The following is a 20,708-nucleotide window of genomic DNA, read 5'->3' as shown; positions in this document are numbered from 1 at the left end:
CTGGCCAACCTGGTGAAATCTCATCTCTACTAAAAATACAAAACTTAGCTGGGCATGGTGGTGTGCACTTGTAATGCCAGCTACTTCTGAGGCTGAGGCAGAGAATTCCTTGAACCTGGGAGGCAGGGGTTGCAGTGAGCCGAGATCACGCCACTGCACTCCAGCCTGGGTGACAGAACAAGATTCTGTTCCCATCCTGCAAAAAAAGTCAATGTCATGAAAAAAAAATGCTGGGATACTGTTTAGAACTAAACGAAGGTACAGACACATGACAAACAAATGCAAGACAAAAACCTTGACTAGATCGTGGAAGAAAACAGTGGTTAAAAGGAACATTCCTGGAACACTGGGGAAATTTCAGTGTGGACTGCATATCAGATGGTAATACTGGATTGCTGTTAAGTTTGTGTGTAACGATAGCATTGCTGTTATGTTAGAGAATGTCCTTTAAGAAAATGGTGTACGGTGAAGTGTTTAGGGGTTTCTGTTGTGATGCTCCTTTACTTTTAAATGGTATGAGGGAAAATGTATTTGTGTGTGTATGCACACAGACACATACATAAACAGAGTTGAGAGGGTAGAAGAGGTAAGGAGAGCAAAAAGCAACCATGGATTGTACAGATACATGATACAGATGAGTATTCCTTAAACTATCCTTACAACTCTTCTTTGTGCTTGAAACATTTCCAAAATAAAATAGTGGTAGAAAACGATTGTTTCTTCCAAGTCACACCTTCACGGGAAGGGGTTGTGGGCAAGGCAGGAGGGTGGGCAAGAGTGATTTTAGTTACTGTGAAAGGAACAGGGAAGTGGTATTAATGTAATAGTAATGAGTGTGAAAAGTTCCCCAGGATTCGTTTTCTCTAAAAATACAAGCCTAACACAAAATTGATTTCCTTCCTGTCCTTGTCATGGTTTTTAAAGCATCCCCTCACCCACTCAACCTAGAAGTGATTTTCCTAGATCCCTAAATGTGAATCTCCAGCCATGAAAATGAGTTTAAGAGTCCCCACATATACAGAATTTTTTCTTGTTTAAAGAAAGGAATGAAAGGTCAAGAGTTGTCTTTGTGAGACAAGAAGTAAAAGGCTTCCCAACTACCGTCTTGGTAGAAATCAAGCATTTTATTTAAAGTTCTGAAGATAATGAGCAGGTAGGAGGCCAGCAGTCAATGCTCTAAATATTAATCAGGACTCTGAATCACCCATTAAAGATAAAATCAGCCCAAACAATAACACATGGTGATTATCCACTCTTCATTTCCATGTTCAAGGACAACTGTCCTGACCTCAGGCTCTCCACTCCACCTGACTAATAAACCAATTAACACCATGGCCCCAGGGAACATATGCACATTTTAAATCTATGCAAATCCCTAAGCATACTCAATAGTATTAATTTATGCTACAAAGTTCTACTTCAACAGAAAAGTTAAATTAGAAAAGTTTCACATATGCATGGTAAAGCACATATATGTGTCTATAGATACCATGGAATACACTTTCCCAGGTGCGGATCAGGACATATTATATAAAAGAAGAAAATATAAAATTAGTTAGCTCTTCCACTACTGCCTCCTACAATCCTTTAAAAAGGAAGGAGGGAAGGAGGGAGGGAGGGAGGAAGTGGGAGAGAGAAAATAAAAGAAAAAAGGAAAAGAAAGGAAAGAAAGAGGAAGAAATAAAAAGAAGGAAGGAAGGGAGGGAGGAAGGAGAAGACAGGGAGGGAGGGAGGAAGGAAGATTTGGTCATAACAATAAAGTGCTACTTTAGAAGGATGAAGACAAGAACAAAATGACATACGCTTTTCCTTAGCAATAAGTGTATGAATGAAACAGGCTTCAACCACAACACAAACCTATCTTCAAAATTCTGGTGAGAAAACATCCATTACTCCACATAGAAAAGTTAAACAAATCACTGTAACTTAGATAATCACAAAGCTTAACCCACAATAGCTTATAATTTTTACAAATAGCAACTGGAAACCAATATTAAACTTAAGACAATGCTGATAATACTCTGATAAGGGTCTTTTCTGAAAATCGCAGGCATTTTAACTGTTCATGAGCAAGCCCAGTAAGAGGTGGGTGATATCTCTCAGCTATTCATAGCAGCCAGCTATCTCTGTGGAAGGCTGACTGGACTATTAGGGTCTACCTTCAATTCTGGGAAAGGCCACCTCTTTATAAATATCAAATAGTAGTAACTCTTACTAATTATTTCGTTACCAGAGAGTATTCATCAGTCCAAAAGTGGTGTAAAAAGAATGTCTATAGAACCAAAGGGCCCACAGTCTGATTACTAAACAAAAAGCCAAAGGAAACCTAAGAGAAGCAGGATTTTTAGGAGTTCCTTTCAAGATGGAAAATATATTAATAAAATTTAATCAACTGCCCTGGAGAATGCTGTCTAACAAGCTAAAGTCTCCTGGCACGGCATTTTAACATTTGCAGAGAAACAGAATCTCTAGAGTCTTTTAAAAATCCACAGATGATGTTTTGTTATAGTTAAAAGGAATTATTAATACTGGCAGGTATTTTCATGCCACAACACATACTTTAGATAATCATAGCTAACATTCACTGGGCACCAACTATATATTCACCACAGCTCGTAAGTGCTTTGCTTCTATTGGTTCATTTAATCTCCTCAATCACCTCTAAGAGTTCAGGGGCCAGGAAGGTTAAGAAATGTGCTCACAGTCATACAACCAGCAAATATTTGGACGCAGAGATTTGGACGCAGGCACAGTCTGGTTTCAGAGCCTATGCACTTAACCACTCTGCCCGTCACTGATCCAGATATTCTGGAATGCTTTATCATTTATGTGTTAGTGATCCTCCCACCTCAGCCTCCTGAGTAGCTGGGACTACAGGTGCACGCCACCATGCATGGCATCAACACTACATAGTATATTGCAAAATAACTAAAAGAGTGGAATGGGAATGTTTCTAATACAGAGAAACACTTGTTTTCAACAGTTGAGACTGTAATTTATTCTCATTTCCATATCATTCTACATTATTACAATAACTGTGCCTAGATGGTATTCATTTTTGTCATACAAATAGAAAAATTCAGAAGATAGATGGAAAAGCAACTTATTCATTGTGAATACTAAGTACAACAGGAGGCAGAAAACAGATGTAAAATAGAGTTTGACACTCCAGCTTTCATAGGTGAAGCATATTGAATATAAAGTGGGTATACTTGATGATATCTAAACAATAAAGTCCTTAAAATGTTTACAGAAGAAAATACTACCAAATCAAAACCACAAAAAGATACCCGCAGTCCCATGTTCACTGCAGTACTGTTCACTATAACCGAGATAGAGAATCAACCTAAGTGCCCATCAGTGGATAAATGCATAAAGAAAATGTGCTATAAACACATAATGGAATATTATTCAGCCATAAAATAGAATGAAATCCTATTATTTGCAGCAACATGTATGGAACCAGAAGGTATTATGTTAAGTGAGATAAGCCACACACAGAAAGAGAAGTAGCCCATGTTCTTACTCGTGTGGGAGCTAACAAAAAAAAAAAAAACAAAAGTGCACCCATGGAAACAGAGCAGAATCATGACTACCAGTGTCTGGGAAAAGTAGTAAAGATGTGGGTGGGGGATAAAGAGGGGATGGTTAGTGGGTACAAAAATACAGTAAGAAGAAATATGATATAATGTTTGGTAGCACAGTAAGGTCACTATAATAATCAATGTGTTTTTTAATCTTTTTACAGATAGGGTCTCACTATGCTGTCCATGTGGAGTGTAGTAGCTATTCACAGGTGCAATCGTTGTACATTACAGCCTTGAACTACTGGGCTCAAGTGATCATCCCACCTCAGCCTCCTAAGAAGCTGGGGCTACAGGTGCATGCTACCATGCATGGCAACAATAATTTATTGTATATTTCAAAATAACTAAAAGAGAGGAGTTGGAATGTTCCTAACAGAGAAACGGTGAATGTTTGAGATGCTGGATACCCCAATTACCCTGACTGTACCACCCTACACATTGTATGCTTGTATAAAAATATCACACATAAATAACCCATAAATAAGTACTATTATGTGTCCATAATAACTGAAAATAAAATATTTTAAAACATACTTTTACATTTGTTAAATGGCTGGCATTGCAGGTTTGTGAGATAATTCTTTGCACGGTGATGTTACAATGGCTACAATGTCACAAAGTAATAAGAATTTTTCAGTTCCATTATAATCTCTTTTTAAATTGATCTTATGGGACCAACACAGTATACATCGCCTGTCGTTGACCAAAACGTCATTGTTCAGCACATGACTGTATAAAGTTTTCCCACCTAAAAGTGGGACTTGGTTTTACTTGAAGATAGACTAAATGGCTACGCTGGGATTAGAATATTTTAAATAAAGATGTGTGTGTGTGTCCATGCACATGTGTGTGCATGTATGTGTTTTGGAGTGGGGTGTTTATCCCATTCTATTACAATCTAAAATTCATATAAGGGATCACATTAACACATTAACACTGTGTTATTTCAGTCTTGTCTCTGAACTGGTTGAAGCCATGACATGATATAATTGCATGATGTAGAATGGATTCATTCTGCCACTGTGGCCCTGCTTTCTCATCTGAAAAAGAAGAGATGCAGACAACTCTCAAGGCTCCTTCAGGCAGTCTGTGTGACTCATTTCCAGGGCAGGCTTGGCCTTACTAAGGTCACAAAGATCAATCTAATCTCCCAACAGGGCTGTTTCCCTGGAATATGAGAGGGCAACAAACTGACCATATATTAATTACAGCTGTATCTCTAATAATAAACTAGTTGTAAAACTTTACCTCTAACATTATCAAAATGAGTCAATTTCCCAGTAAATGTGTTGATTGCAATATGCTATTGATGGGGAAACGTATCCTGTTGCCTCATTTAGTATCTACGACTATACCACTGTCAAAGTCATAAATTGTCAATATTTCTTTTTAATAGCCATAGATATGACTTCATTTCTGGGCTTAATGGATAACTTCTTGGAAGACCTACAGTGATTTTTAAATAAGCAAAAATTATCATTTAGACCTGAAGGGTGATTTCCTTTTCTCTTTTTAAGTGGTTAGTGGGGAGGGATATGAGAAAACCTTTAATAGACAATCCAGAGTGTAGCACATAAAAACACACCTCTCTTCTTGCCACTACTGGGCCCCTAGCTGAATTAGAAGATTCAGTACCTTTCTAACTGTACCAACTTGAATAAAAAGTAAGTTTCAAGTTGGTGATAAGAAATCAAAGGAAATAAAATCTGCGATGCATGGAATGCATTTGCAGGATAAACAAATACTTTATTACCACTTCCCCAGGCTGGTAGAAATAGCAGCCTTTGAGCACAAGCTTGCTGAAGGAGTGAGCCCAGCCCCATTCCCAAGGTCCTGTACTTCAAACAAAGGGCAGAGGACATTTTCACTCGTGTTATCTTTCCCTACAGCAAACATTGTATTTTTCTGCACATTGCACAATGAAAGGCAAGGTGACCGCCAGTGCACCTGGCCAGGAAAAAGCATGCCAGGGCCAGGACGTGGATTCCTAAGTAAGTATTTACAATGGATCCATTCAACCTGATTGCAAATTGCTACAAAGCTGAGAGGATCCTCAAATCTAAGTAATGTAAGCCTCACCATACATACGGAATTTACTACCATCTTACTAGAAATATTCAATTTGCCAATACTTCAAACTCTTTCCTCTTCCCCCTCAAGGTCCCCTGTCTTGTCATGCCTTTTCTAGGACTCAGGAGAACTAGCTGTTGTTTGACCTCGGGAAGCTGGAGAGCAGAAGCATCAGAAACTACATATTTGAGAATGAGGTGGTAAATGTGGCGGTGGACTAGCAATCAAACCCTTCCACCAGCTGAGGGACTTTAAGGGCACAGATAAATTATTCATCCACTTAAACAATAATAAAAGCAAAATCTCCAAAGCCTGACTATTCTGTTCCCCTCAAAAACCTGGTGAGGACTAAATGAGAGAATTCGTGTGAACAAAGTTTTGTTAGCAGCAATGGTAACAATATTATTTATAATCATAATAAATACAAATGGTAAGAAGCTGTTTCATGATAGTGAAAGCAAACTATGGGTGGTTATGAAACCAGATTAGGAAAGCTCTGAGAGTTAAATGGAGAAATCAGGATTTGTTCAGTAGACAACGGAAAGATACTGACATTTTTAAGGACGCTGTCATATGGTGAATGCTTTTCTCTAAAACCAGTATGAGGGCAGTAAGACCAATGCAAAGGACTAGAGTGTGGAGTGGAGGCTTGCCAGGAAGACAGTGCAATGATGAGAAGGCCTGCAAACAATGTAAGAATGGCAATGGAAAACAATCCAACAACACATGTTTCTTTCCCTAAAAAAAATGTTGCACTTTACTATTTTTTTTTCCTAATTATAAATGTTCAAAGAAGAAAACGCAGAAAATAAATACAGAAAAAAATCAAAAGCCACCTGTTACCACCATTCATATCTTGACTGATATCTCCCCAGAAAACATTTCAAGGCTGGATGTCATGGCTCACACCTGTATTCCCAGCATTTTGGGAGGCTGAGGCAGGTGGACAGCTTGAGCCCAAGAGCTCAAGACTAGCCTAGGCAACATGGTGAGAGACCCGGTCTCCACAAACAAAAACAAAAAAATTTAAAACACTACCAGGCGTGGTGGTCCATGCCTATAGTCCCAGCTAACCAGGAGGCTGAGGTAGGAGGATTGTTTGAGCCCAGAGGGTGAGGCTGGAATGAGCTGTGATCATGTGACTGCACTCCAACCTGGGTGCCATAGATAGACCCCTTCTCAAAACAAAACAGAACAAAACAAAACACTTTCACATTTCAAAGAGCTACAAGAGTGGCTGGCTAACATGGAGGCATTCAATAAATATGCAAGGATGGATGATTTCAAAGCTTTGACAATGAGAATACAGAGTTGTTATTACAGAGACAGAAATGTAACCAAACCAGAGACATGGGCTTAGGGGAGAAGGAGGTTTCCAGCAAAAGGAGGCAGCAGGCAGAAATGGAATAGGTTGGTCTCCTGATAAGGAGGGCAGCCCAGGAAAAGCAGAGCTTCTGTTTGGCCACCTCTTATCCTGACAACCAAATCCAAGAGGGCCAGAGGTTGCAGTGAAGATGGTGGTGGCTTCCTGATGAGTCAGTACTAGGGGTGACAGAAAACAAAGGCTCCAGCTGACCCTGAATACATCCTAGTTTACTCGGCAGCAGGGACTATCACTGACCCTTACCTTTAACCCAAGTCACAATACACACACATATATGTTATATATTCCTATATATGAACATGTGTGTGTTTCACTAGAACTAAAAAAGTAACTGAAACTTGATTAGGACTTGTAATCCCAGCACTTTGGGAAGCCAAGGCAGGTGGATTGCTTGAGGTCAGGAGTTCGAGCCCAGCCTGGCCAACATGGTGAAACCCCCTCTCTACAAAAAACTAGCCAGGCATGGTGGCAGGTGCCCTGTAATCCCAGCTACTAGGGAGGCTGAGGCAGACGAATCACTTGAACCCAGAAGTCGGAGGTTGCAGTGAGCCTAGATCTCACCATTGCACTCCAGCCTGGATGACAGGGTGAGACCCCATCTCAAAAAAAAAAAAAAAAATGACTAGGAAATAATGTTTATGGCAAGTTCTTTTATAATTGGATTTTAAAAAATCAAAATGAATCTGGATTCCTTCTGGCCATTAATATTCATTGTATGAAAGTTATGTGCCTACATTTTGGAGTAGAAATATTAATACAGCAATATATTTTCTAAAAAGCTAGGTAGTGACCATCTAGCTGTGTTTTGGAAGGTTTGGATATGATGTGGAAAAGATATTTATTTCTCCACATGTATTTTACATTTATGGCTAATTTTCCATAATTTTGACAAAATAATTCAAACAGTATATCCCACTTTACCTAAGTGAGCTTATTATGGGTGCACCCAGTAAACTGGTCCAATTAACTATTAAATAAATACTCTGCTTTAAACACCTACATATTCACAGTGTTCTGACCAGGAAGCCTTCTAGAGTTTCATCCTAGTCTGTGGTCAAAGACTCCAGATATAAACCAGTTAGCTCTACAGCAAGTTCCATTTTGTAAATCTCAGCCATTGTTAATAGAATTAGAATGGATTGAGAAACCCTACTTAAGAAAAACAGCTCTTAGCACTTGAAAAAAAAAAAAAAAACAAAACATAAGAACACTGTGAAAAATGTGATACTGAAAATATCTTATTTCTTCAATAATGATAGCATTATAAACAACTTTTGAAGAAAGGCCACCAAAAAAGTTTATAGTCTTTTGTCTGGCAAACACAAACCTGAGAATTAATACTATAAAGAAATCTCCAAAGAGAAAAGCTAAGTGACAAGGATGTTCCCTGTAGCACCACGTACCTAATAAAAATTAGCGGATGGGCATGGTGGCGCGTGCCTATAATCCCAGCACTTTGGGAGGCCAAGGCCGGTGGATCATCTGAGGTCAGGAGTTTAAGACCAGCCTGGCCAACCTAGTGAAACCCCATCTCTACTAAAAATACAAAAATTAGCCGGGCGTGGTAGCAGGCACCTGTAATCCCAGCTACTCAGGATGCTGAGTCAGGGGAATCACTTGAACCCGGGAGGCGGAGGCTGCAGTGAGCCAAGATCGCGTCACTGCACACCAGCCTGGGCGATAGAACAAGACTCCATCTCAAAAAAGAAAAAAAGACAAAAGAAAAAAAAATTAGAACAACATGAATGTCTATCAGTGGAGTACTCCGGCATTTGGAAAGAAGAGGGTGTTTTTGGGGCACTGACTATGACAGAGAAAAAGCAATGGGGCAGGATAGGAAAGAGAATGGACAACAGCGTGTACAGCTAGTGATGGACATTAGCAGAGAGTACACACCTCTAGACCTTGGAATTATAGGAGAATGTCAATGCTACAAAGGATATTTAAAAAAGGATATCTGTGTTAGCAATTTACCAATAGCCATTTAAAGGAGGCTATAATAATTAGGGAAAGAACTCAGAGACAAAGAGACTCACCTACAAAGGCCATTTTCTTATATACATAGGATTTCTATGGCTAGAGACTTATTTCCTCCCTTGCTGAACTACTGGAAACTCCCTTCCCTTCCAGCACCTCAGTAACTGTGGGGTCCCTGCTGCAGATAGAGACTTCTTTTCCTTCCTCAGCACTGTCTTCTTTCCCAAAACCTAGAGTTCCAGAAGCTGCCTACTACAGAGGTTCCAAATATCCCAAATCCCGTGCCTACTGCCTACTGCCTACTGAAGAGCTAATATGAAAACTGAAGCTCTGTGGGTTTAATTAATTTCTGAACTATGAAAGAAGAAATATGTTACCTAGAAGGTGAATAACTTACAAATTGGAAGCAGCTCCGGACACTTGGTTCAATGTTACTGCCTCCAAAGGATGCAACTTCACCCAACTGTCTTGGAATTTGGATAGAATCGTGCAGGAGGAGGCCCAGCCTGCGCTGGTCACAAAATCCTGTTGAACTTGCCACTTGCTTGAAAAGGTCTACAAAGGAAGAAGAAAATTGTAACAATCAAAACACAGCACTCAATGGATGCCAGCAGAACCTGACATCCAATTCAATTCTAGTAGCAATTCTCAAGAGTAGCCAATATTTCCACAGCGTGAGGTTACTTCTAATTTGTGCTAATCTGGATATTTATTATTTTATGAATCAAGTTAATGATCACTGTATATATATGAAGTGTGATAACTTTTACATGAACTCTGTCACTGCAAGAAGCACAAGCTTTATATGTACCCTTGACATTTAAATTTCTTCTAAGCCAGAACACAATCCTTGGTAATTATTATATATAGGATGTAACAACTATCAAAAAGTACGTGTTTTTGCATGAAGAGACATATAACTGGCTGAAAGCATCACCCCCTTTGGACACCAGAGATTCAAAAATGCTACTGGGACTTCTTTATGGAGTCATAAGATCACCGAGCTTCCAGCCCATCAATCATGTATATGTTCCCACAGGACGCTGTGCATAGTTTTTGTTTGTTTGAGATGAAGTCTCACTCTATTGTGCAGGCTGGAGGGCAGTGGTGTGATCTCTGCTCAGCGCAATCTCTGCCTCTCAGGTTCAAGCTATTCTCCTGCTTCAGCCTCCCAAGTAACTGCGATTACAGGCACATGCCACCACACCCAGTTAAGTTTTGTATTTTTAATAGAGATGGGGTTTCACCATGTTGGCCAGGCTGGTCTTGAACTCCTGACCTGAAGTGATCCGCCCCCCTTGGCCTCCCAAAGTGCTGGGATTATAGGCATGAGCCACTGCACCTGGCAGCATGTTTCTAATTAGTAGCTCATATCACATTACGGTGGCATTCATTTAATATGTGTCTATCTTTTTTGGCAGGAGAATTATATCCCCTTGAGGGAAGGAACCATATCTTGGTCAACTATGTGCCAGAAGTATCTACAGTAGAACAGCAGTAGCCAGTAGATAGCAGGTAACCAATATATGTAACAGAATGAATGAACATACCAAATGCTTGCAGTGTTATATTTTGTTTTCAGAAATAAAATTTTAATTACACCTTATATTCATCTAGAAGTTGCCCCTCAAAAAAAGTAAATCCAAGAAAGCTTTTTGTACCTATAAGCACACTTTTAACTCTAGGAAATTAAAGTTTTAACAAGCTACTTAAGATGGCACTAAAAATTGAGATCGCACACACAGCTTTTTATCTTCTCTCCAATACACATAACTAGATGTTTATTTTAAAAGTTATGAATTATTTTCAAACATCTCATTTTCAAGTTAATATTTTTGTTCCACCAACCTAAAAACATGTTTCCTCTTAGTAGTTACTTGAAACACGGGCTCAAAGCTTCCTCAATTATTCAATTTAATATTATATTTACAATGTGCTGTTCCTATACAATATACATGGTAGACTTAAAACCTAACCTATAATAAGTAACTACAATATTTAAAGGAGAAAAGCACACAGAGATAACCATCTTATCCAAAATACATTTTTAAATGGTTAACAAAAGCTGTTCAGTTATTTTTCTTTGGTTATCAGAATGAGAAAACTCAAGTGTAAATTATATAAAAGTGTGAGCCAAAATGGTTTGTGTATTTTGTGGCTTACTCCTGATGGAGAAATGATCAGTAGGACACAGAGTGGCTTTTATCTCCTGCCTGTCCTGAAGCTCAGCATGTCTCCTCACATGCGTGGCTAGGCCTTAAGAGAAGTGAGAAAAGAAAAGCTAGGCTGGGTTTCTTTAATATTCCTACTGAAAAGATTGCTTATAAGCATTTCAAGAGGAAAACCAAGTGTAGCCTTTCACATTAGGAATGAATGGCCACTTGCTCATCTGAACCATCACTCCTCTCACGTTTGCTTTTAATATGGTTTTAGAATTTTTTAAGCAAAAGATCCCAATGTGTAATCAAGAGGATATTCTGTAGGATGGCACGTACCTACAGTTTAAGAAACAGCAAGCTATCTGTCTCTCACAGAATAAAATGTTAGTCACGTCATGGAATTGATGTGTCAGTACAACTTGCAGTAAGATGATTATAAAATAAACAATGTTTCTTGAACATGAATGTCACATAGTATTCTTTAATAAGAATCCAAAGACTAGACAAGTGCAGGGATTAAATCTTCACACTTATTTTTCCGACTTATAGAAAGAGGTTAGAAAATCAGACCTTATCCCCTAGGAACATGTGTTTTATTCAGACACAGTCAATGCAATGTAAAATAATACTTGGACTGGGAAAGTTAATCCTCATTCTCCATTTAAATGCCTGCAATTTAATGTTTGACAAGGAATGGCACAAACCAAATTTTATGACACTCTAAAAGCAGTTCTACATCTTCCATGAGGAACTTGCTGTCAAATAAGAACAGTCTGTCATTTCCCATCTAGAACTAGGGTAATTAGCCAACATTAATAAAAGAATACAGAGTTAGTACACATAACTTACATCTGTACTTGTCTTCCAAATGTGCTTTACACAGGGAAACGATGCCAGTTTTAAAAGACAGGACACGGATCCTCCCTGTTCGTCCCCTATTATAAAGAATCAAACGAGAAAACAATTACTGGCACTTTGCGAGAGGGTAAACACTTCTATTTAAGAATAAAGCCTTAAAAAGGAAAAATAAAATAATAAAGTTTGATGTGTGAACTTTATTGACTGCTGTTTTATTAAGATTATGATGAACTTTTCCAAATTCACTATCTATTTAACTGATGACCTACAATGCAATGGAAATTCGACAAACTTGTCCACTGAATGTTTACCAAGGTTTCAATTCCTAAAAACCCTTATTTGAAATGCAAAAGTTCTATATAAATTAAGAAAAAAAAATCTACTCACCTATGGAAAGACACCATAATTTAAGTTAGTAAGCAAAATAATTACTACTCTTCACCAACCTACTTTGGTTACTAAAGCAAATTACTTACTTTGGTCATTGAAACCAAAAAAATTACCAGCAACTAACTGCTCTGCCCTCTTAACACTCAGATCTTCATCAGACTGCCCCTTGCTGGAAAAAAATTAATGGTTTGTGTATTTTGTGGCTTTTGTCAGGTATTAACACATTTATGCCTAGTGTTCCATTACTGGAACACTAAGCTTGTGAGAATTATTCATATCCTACTGCTCAAGGCTGTCACCAAGGTCTGACTTTTCTGATGCCACATAAGACATAAAATATAAACGTCTATCTCTATAAGAAAAATATGATACTCTATTAAATAGCATTCAAATACGTGATCTAAAAATAAATTTATAAATAACCTCTTGCTACATCAATCTTTTAATATAGATTGCTTTTATTTCACTTTACACATAGCAAGCTGAAATAAAGCATTCCACATTACAAATTTATTAATAAGCTAATTGTACCCATGGGGAAAAAAGGAAAATAAGAATGAAAAGTTTTCCATTTTGTAGAAAATCTCTTTCAAGACGTAGAAACAATGTAAATGCACACCAATAAAAGATTAGATAAAGAAAATGTGGTACATCTACACCATGGAATACCATGCAGTTATAAAAAAGAAAGAGATCAGCAGGGCATAGTGGCTTACACCTGTAATCCCAACACTTTGGGAGGCTAAGGCGAGTGGATAATGAGGTCAGGAGTTTGAGACCAGCGTAGCCCAGATGGTGAAACCCTGTCTCTACTAAAAATACAAAAATTAGCTGAGTGCAGTGGCAGGTGCCTGTAATCCCAGTTACCTGGGAGGCTGAGGTAGGAGAATCACTTGAACCCAGGAGGAGGAGATTGCAATGAGCCAAGACCACGCCACTACACTCTAGCCTGGGTGACAGAGCAAGACTCCATCTCAAAAAAAAGAATGAGATCATGTCTTTTGAACACGGATTAGCTGTAGGCTATTATCCTTAGCAAACTAATGCAGAAACAGAAAAGTAAATACTGCATGTTCTCATTTATAAGTGGGAGCTAAATGATGAGAACTCACAAACACAAAGAAGGGAACAACACACATTGGGGTCTTGAGGGTGGAGGGTCGGAGGAGGGAGAGGAACAGAAAAGACAGCTATTGGGTACTGGGCTTAACCCATTTATGTCAAAGGTTGCAAATTGTTTTTTTGTGAAAAATCAGACCTTGGCGACGACCTTCAGCAGTAGGATATGAATAATTCTTACAAGCTTAGTGTTCCAATAATGGAACACTAGGCATAAACAGGATAATACGTGACAAACCCCTGGGTCACAAGTTCACCTATATAACAAACCTTCACATGTACTCCCAAACCTAAGATTAAAGCTTAAAAAAATGTCTTTCAATAGTTTTTTGGCTTCTTATTTTATTATGAAAAGCTACTGGACCTTACATATTGGTAAAAAGAAAAAAGAGAAAAGATTTTAGAATAATTCGTCCATTAGCACCTGAAAATCACAAAGAATAGGTCCCAATTGCGGTTATTTTCAGTGAACAATATGCTCAATTTTCAACTACTAACATTTATTAAATCCCTCAGTCAAAAAGAAATCCCGGGCACTAATGGACCAACAAAATTCCTATCATTGGAAAATTGTCTTATCTTTTTCCCTCTTAAGAAAAGGTAATTCACAATGTAACAAATTCACTTTATACAGCAACTCAGGTCTTCAAGGACTTAAAATAGTCACCAAATAATTTTCAGGCAGGTAGAATGAAGTTACAAATTCAGAATCCATTCACATGTCCTCTGCAAAGAAAACAGCGCCAAAATCTATTTGAGGGGACACCTAAATACAAACTCCTATCAAAACAAATGTAAATGTAGTCCACAATGGAAATCCAGCATGTTCAAGGACTTGGCAGATAACTATCATGAATGTAATAGTCAGGTGGTCCTGAACTTTTTAAATGCAATACCTTATAAGAAAGGAAAAAAAAGTATACATTTTAATTAAAAAGGTGGTAGAAGTCTACAACAGAGGCAAAATAGTTAATTTGCAACTCTTTTCAGAAAACCCCTCCAGATTTCCAAATGGGAATATGTTTTTGATTGGTGAAATGAGGCATGTAATAATTTTGAGGTCTAAGAAGAATTTCCACAAAATTAAGATCCATTCCTTCTGCTTCCTTCTTCAATTGATTAAGCTCAAGAAAAAAAAACGAACTCGGGATATCTCCCGTGTGTAATCCAAAAGAAATAAACAATTATTCTCTAAGAGAGAGTGATGAATGGGGATGCCAAACTGAAACTTTGTAAAATCTTAATAAAAAACAAAACAAAATAAAACAAAAAATGTTCTTAGTTTGAGGAGCTGAGTTTGCTGCATTAAGGGCTTGTTTCCCTTTTTTTTTTTTTTTTTTTTGGTCTATCCATTCATAATCATCTGCAAAACTATTCCAAGTATCAGCTAATACCACTCTGATCTGGACACAGGTGTGCCAGTATATCCGGGAGCACATCCATGGCCACCAATAAGAGGGAGCCACTCCCGAAGTACATGGAGTTAATTCCAAAATCCGTGGGCAAGAAAGGGAAAGAACCAAGGCTACATGTTGACTCATTCCACTGTTTGAAAAATGAGTATCTCAGGGTTTTGTTTGTTTTCTAATCTGAGAGCAATCTACGTTCTGGCTCTTACCTCCTAGTTTATCAAAATAGTTTTCCAAGTCATAAATGCAAAAATAATTTATCACAGGGACAGCATTAGGTCCACAGCTTCTGGGGTCCTGTTGTAATGCTAATTACACTGTCACCATTCTGTAAGCTAAGCCTCCTGTGACAGAGCTCGGGAAAAGGAAACATGCCATACGTACGTATCATAAACATTCAGCAGCCAGTTGAGACACATATCCACGCAGAGAGGGACGTTGACCAAATTGTTGTGCTCTTGCTCCAGGCGGTCATAAATAGTGGTCAAACAATTAATAATCTGCAGGATATCCATGGGCTGGTCATTTTGCTTGAGGTTGTGCTGGTCCAAGGCATCACATGCAGCTGACAGGCTCAAGAGATCCACTGCAAAAACCACATCAAATCACAAATGATTCAAAGAGTAAAACCTTCGGTGTCCTTTTTCCTTTGAGAATCCTAGCTAGGACTCTCTCATACCCTGTAATAAACAGCAAACTTGAACCAGACTCTTTGAAAGGTGTTTTATTTTTATCCATTGATGAGGATAAGTTGATGAGTTTGATCAGTATTAAGGATCTGAAGTAGTTCTGAAATCTCACTGGCACTGGGTGAAGATACAGGCATAGAGATAATTCCCATCTTGGATTACTGGGGAATATCTGAGAGTCAATGAGGACCTATCCTGTTCTACATAAACAGAGCCCATTTTCATCTGAATGAGAAAAAAAAATGTTTTAGTGGAAGTTTTTAAAGAGATCCAATAATACTTTCTTGTATTAGTATTAGAGAAGATCTGCTAGATTAATCTGTATGGCTAAGGTTGTGTAAACTCTTATTTCTAGCTATGCATTTGTAATCATTAAGCACATTTCTCCTTGAAATATCAGTCACCTCAGCGTCTCTCTGCTACACTAATATTAGGTGAAAAAACACTCTTCACTAGAATTTTCTATAGGCAAACTAAAGTAATTGTATAATCTATCCAGTTTTCAGACCTGAGGCTCGCTTATTTCTCCTTTCATCTTCAAATTGTATTTTATAATATACTTTTCAATTCCTATAAGAACTCTGTAAGGCTGGGGGAGGAAAATTCCCTTGACCTGAGGAGGTATTTAATGTTAAGCTGAAGACAAAAATTGAACAAAAGTGAAACTTCAACCTTGTCCGACATCAGCAAATCACAAGCTTTATTCCCAAGCGTCATGAAAAGATGCATTTCTCTAAAGCCAGTTTATCACCCAAATCAGAAACACAACAACATTGCTTTTATATCGCCTTATACACCTAAGCTTTGGTTGGAATTCTCAGTCCTTTGAGACAAGGAATCAATGCTAATTAAGTAAATCTCTCATGCATCTAGGAGGAAGGGGCAATTCAATTATAAATGTAGTTCACATAAATACAGGTCATCCCACTCAGTAAACAGCTTTCCCAGAAATAAAGAAATACAAACTTAAGGCTTTAGTATATTTTACAAGTTATTTGTAGCCAGTTCTAATTATTTATTAAGAAAAAAACAAAAACAATGGTTAACACTTATGTAGGTTGGTGCAAAAGGACTTCCCAAGCACACATTTATATATACCTATCTATATAGCACATATTTTTACTCTTTTAGAAAAGGAAAACAGAAAACTCTGGAGTTTCCCTGGAACCATGAAGCAGACCTGGTGGTGGAAGCAGGAGTTTGTACCCCTCCCTTGGAAGGGAAGGCCCCTCTCTTTTTGCTCTGAAATACTCTAAAGATAAATCTGATCTTTGACAAACATGAGAAAAACAAGTAATGGGGAAAGGATTCCCTGTTTAATAAATGGTGTGGGGAAAACTGGATAGCCATGTGCAGAAAGCAGAAACTGGATCCCTTCCTGACACCTTACACTAAAATTAACTCCAGACGGATTAAAGATCTAAACATAAGTCCTAACACCATAAAAACCCTAGAAGAAAACCTAGGCAAAACCATTCAGGACATAGGCATAGGCAAGGACTTCATGACTAAAACACCAAAAGCAATGGAAACAAAAGCCAAAATAGACAAATGGGTTCTGATTAAACTCCAGACCTTCTGTACAGCGAAGGAAACAATCATTAGAGTGAATCGGCAACCAAAAGAATGGGAAAAAATTTTGCAATCTACCCATCTGACAATGGGCTAATATTCAGAATCTATAAAGAACTAAAACAGATTTACAAGAAAAAAAACAAACCCATTCAAAAGTGGGCGAACGATATGAACAGACACTTTACAAAAGAAGACATCTATGAGGCCAACAAACATATGAAAAAATGCTCATCATCACTGGTCATTAGAGAAATGCAAATAAAAACCACACTGAGATACCATCTCATGCCAGTTAGAATGGCGATCATTAAAAAATCTGGAGACTATATGGAGAAATAGGAACACTTTTACACTGTTGGTGGGAGTGCAAATTAGTGCAACCATTGTGGAAGACAGTGTGGTGCTTCCTCAAGGACCTAGAAATAGAAATACCATTTGACCCAGCAATCCCATTACTGGGTATATACCCAAAGAATTATAAATTGTTCTATTATAAAATCACATGCACACATATGTTCATTGTGGCACTGTTTACAATAGCAAAGACCTGGAACCAACCCAAATGTCCATCGACGACAGACTGGATAAAGAAAATGTGGCACATATACACCATGGAATATTATGCAGCCATCAAAAATGATGAGTTTGTGTCCTTTTTAGGGACATGGATGAACCTGGAAACCATCATTCTCAGCAAACTGACACAAGAACAGAAAATCAAACACTGCATGGTATCACTCATAGGCAGGTGTTGAACAATTAGAACATGTGGACACAGGGAGGGGAGTGTCACACACTGCGGTCATTTGGGGGGGAATAGGGGAAGGACAGCAGGTGGTGGGGAGGGATAAAGCGGGGAGAAATAACAGATATAGGTGATGGGGGGAGGAAGGCAGCAAACCACCTTGCCATGTATGTACCTATGCAACAATCCTGCATGATCTGCACATGTACCCCAGAACCTAAAGTACAATAAAAAAAAAAATGATCCATTTTCACAGAAGCTGAGACTTTGTTTAAAGTGAGAGTAAGGAAAATAACTTGGAATACTGATCTGAGGAGTCAAGTGAGACAAATAAAAAAGAATTTTAAAAAGCAGAGGCCTGGGCTTGGTGGCTCACACCTGTAATCTGAGCACTTTGGAAGGCCAAGGTGGACAGATCACAATGTCAGGAGTCTGAGACCAGTCTGGCCAACATGGTGAAACCCCGTCTCTACCAAAAATACAAAAATTAGCTGGGTGTGGTGGTGTGTGCCTGTAATCACAGCTACTTAGGAGACTGAGGAGGGAGAATCACTTGAACCTGGGAGGCAGAGGTTGAAGTGAGCCAAGATGGCACCACTGCACTCCAGCCTGGGCAAGAAAGCAAGACTCCGTCTTGGGGGAAAAAAGGCAATGCAAGGAAGCAGAAGGATGGGAGTATGTGAGAAAGGAAGGGCTGAAAGAGGACTGCATGGGAGGCTGGAGAGAGCTCCAGAGACAAAAGACTGAAACTTTTATTCTCTCTCTCTTCGGTGTGCTTGTTTTCCTCAGATGGTGCATCCTCACGTGCACATAGTAGGAACATTTAGAAACACAGTATACTAGTTCCATTACTGGAAGAGAGGAATGGATTTCTTCCAAACACCAATATTACCAACATGTTTCCTTATATAATGAAGGAAGTTATGGGTGGTTTGAAGGTTTTCTATTGTTTTCTTTTTTGTTACACTGCTTTAATAATTATAAATATTTTGACTCTGATCCAGGCATTTAAGAAGTAACTAGTGAGAAGTTTTTGAATCACTTTTGTATTAAGGGTCTTATTTATCCATGTGATGGAAATGAACAAAGAAAAAAAATTGAATGAATTGCATTTTATTGGGCCTGCTCTTATCTCTGTACAGGTGAATGCGTAACACATAAACAGAAAATTTTGAGTATAAATAGCTCCAGATAGGAGCAAAGCAATTGCTCTGAAATTACAGGAGCAGAAGATGAGTTAGGAGAGAAATACTTTGTAGTGTGCTCTGCTAAAACTGGATGTGGTTAAACACAAAACAATCCATCACAGAAGACTGAAGAATACATTTCCCTAAACAAACATAGCACACAGAATTCAACTTTCATTAAACTATTTTGAAAAGACTTCTATTGAGGTATACACAAGACATTCTATGGACCTGAAAACAAGGTGAGATTATCGATAGGGACCATTTAATTGTCATGCATACACTTTTCAAAAGAGCATCTTAAAGAACACACCTAGATTTTGTGATGAAACATGAAATGCAATGATTAGCTGTTTCTAGGACCCTCAATAAGAACCAGCAGATATAGTTGTGTAAAATCATTTTTTCCTTAAGCTAGATATTTCCATTATGTGTGTGTGTGTGTGTGTGTGTGTGTGTGTGTGTGTGTGTATTCACTAATAGATAGACTTTTAAAGCTATATAAAACACAGGTATTCCAATACATCCTCACTTTCTAAATTATGTTTACAGTAGAGGATGCTATATAGGCTTTGAAGCCACTGAAAAATAGGAACCATGTTGTGAGTTCTGCTGCAGCAGACTTAAACGTCCCTGCCCAGCAGCTCTGAATGGAACAACATAGCTCCCAGCACAGCACTGGAGCTCTGATAAGGGACAGACTGCCTCCTGAAGCATCTCCCTGACCCCCATATATCCAAAGAGGCACCTCATAAAGGATAGCTCTGGCTGACATCTGGTGAGTACCCTTCTGGGATGAAGATACCAGAAGAAGGAACAGGCAGCAACTCTTACTGTTCTGCAGCCCCTGCAGGTGATTTCCAGGCAAGCAGGGTCTGGAGTGGACCTCCAGCAGTCCTGCAGCAGAGAGGCCTAACTGTTAGAAGGAAAACTAAAAAACAGAAAGAAATAGCTTCAACATCAACAGAAAGGATGTCTACTCAGAGACCCCATCCAAAAGTCACCAACTTCAAAGACTAAAGGTAGATAAATCCACGAAGATGGGAAGAAACCAGCACAAAAAGGATGAAATCACCAAAAACCAGAATGACTCTCTTCCTTCAAGGGATCATAACTTCTCACCAGTAAAGGAACAAAACTGGATGGAGAATGAGTTTGACGAATTGACAGAAGCAGGCTTCAAAAGGTGGGTAATAACAAACCTGTCTGAACTAAAGGAACATGTTCTAACCCAATATAAAGAAACTTAGAACCTTGAAAAAAGGTTAGATGAAATGCAAACTGGAATAACCATCTTGGAGAAGAACATAAACGACTTGAGGGAGCTATAAAACACAGCACAAGAACTTTGCAAAGCATACAAAAGTTTCAAAAGCCAAATAGAAGAAAGGATATCAGAGGTCGAAGACCAACTCAAGGAAATAAAATGAGAAGACAAGATTAGAGAAAAAAGGGTAAAAAGGAATGAGCAAAGTATCCAAGAAATATGGGACTATGTGAAAAGACCTAATCTACATTTGATAGGTGTCCCTGAATGTGACAAAGAGAATGAATCCAAG

The 20,708-nt window shown here is 38.4% G+C and overlaps 1 protein-coding gene across 14 annotated transcripts in view; it reads right to left on the bottom strand.

Moving 5' to 3' along the window:
- Nucleotides 1–20,708, bottom strand: part of DMD (dystrophin) — a 2,133,401-nt gene that overhangs the window by 79,278 nt on the left and 2,033,415 nt on the right. For all 14 annotated transcript variants that reach the window (XM_017548497.2, XM_037745683.1, XM_037745686.1 and 11 more), the window contains 3 exons: nucleotides 15,338–15,539; nucleotides 12,027–12,112; nucleotides 9,416–9,573 (listed from right to left, as the gene is read on the bottom strand). In XM_017548497.2, coding sequence (XP_017403986.1) covers nucleotides 9,416–9,573; nucleotides 12,027–12,112; nucleotides 15,338–15,539 — 446 coding nt within the window. The remainder of the gene's footprint in view (nucleotides 1–9,415; nucleotides 9,574–12,026; nucleotides 12,113–15,337; nucleotides 15,540–20,708) is intronic.

Source organism: Cebus imitator, unplaced genomic scaffold (assembly GCF_001604975.1).
Source record: "Cebus imitator isolate Cc_AM_T3 unplaced genomic scaffold, Cebus_imitator-1.0 Scaffold208, whole genome shotgun sequence".
Classification (NCBI taxonomy): domain Eukaryota; kingdom Metazoa; phylum Chordata; class Mammalia; order Primates; family Cebidae; genus Cebus; species Cebus imitator.
This window is presented reverse-complemented; position numbering and strand designations above follow the sequence as displayed.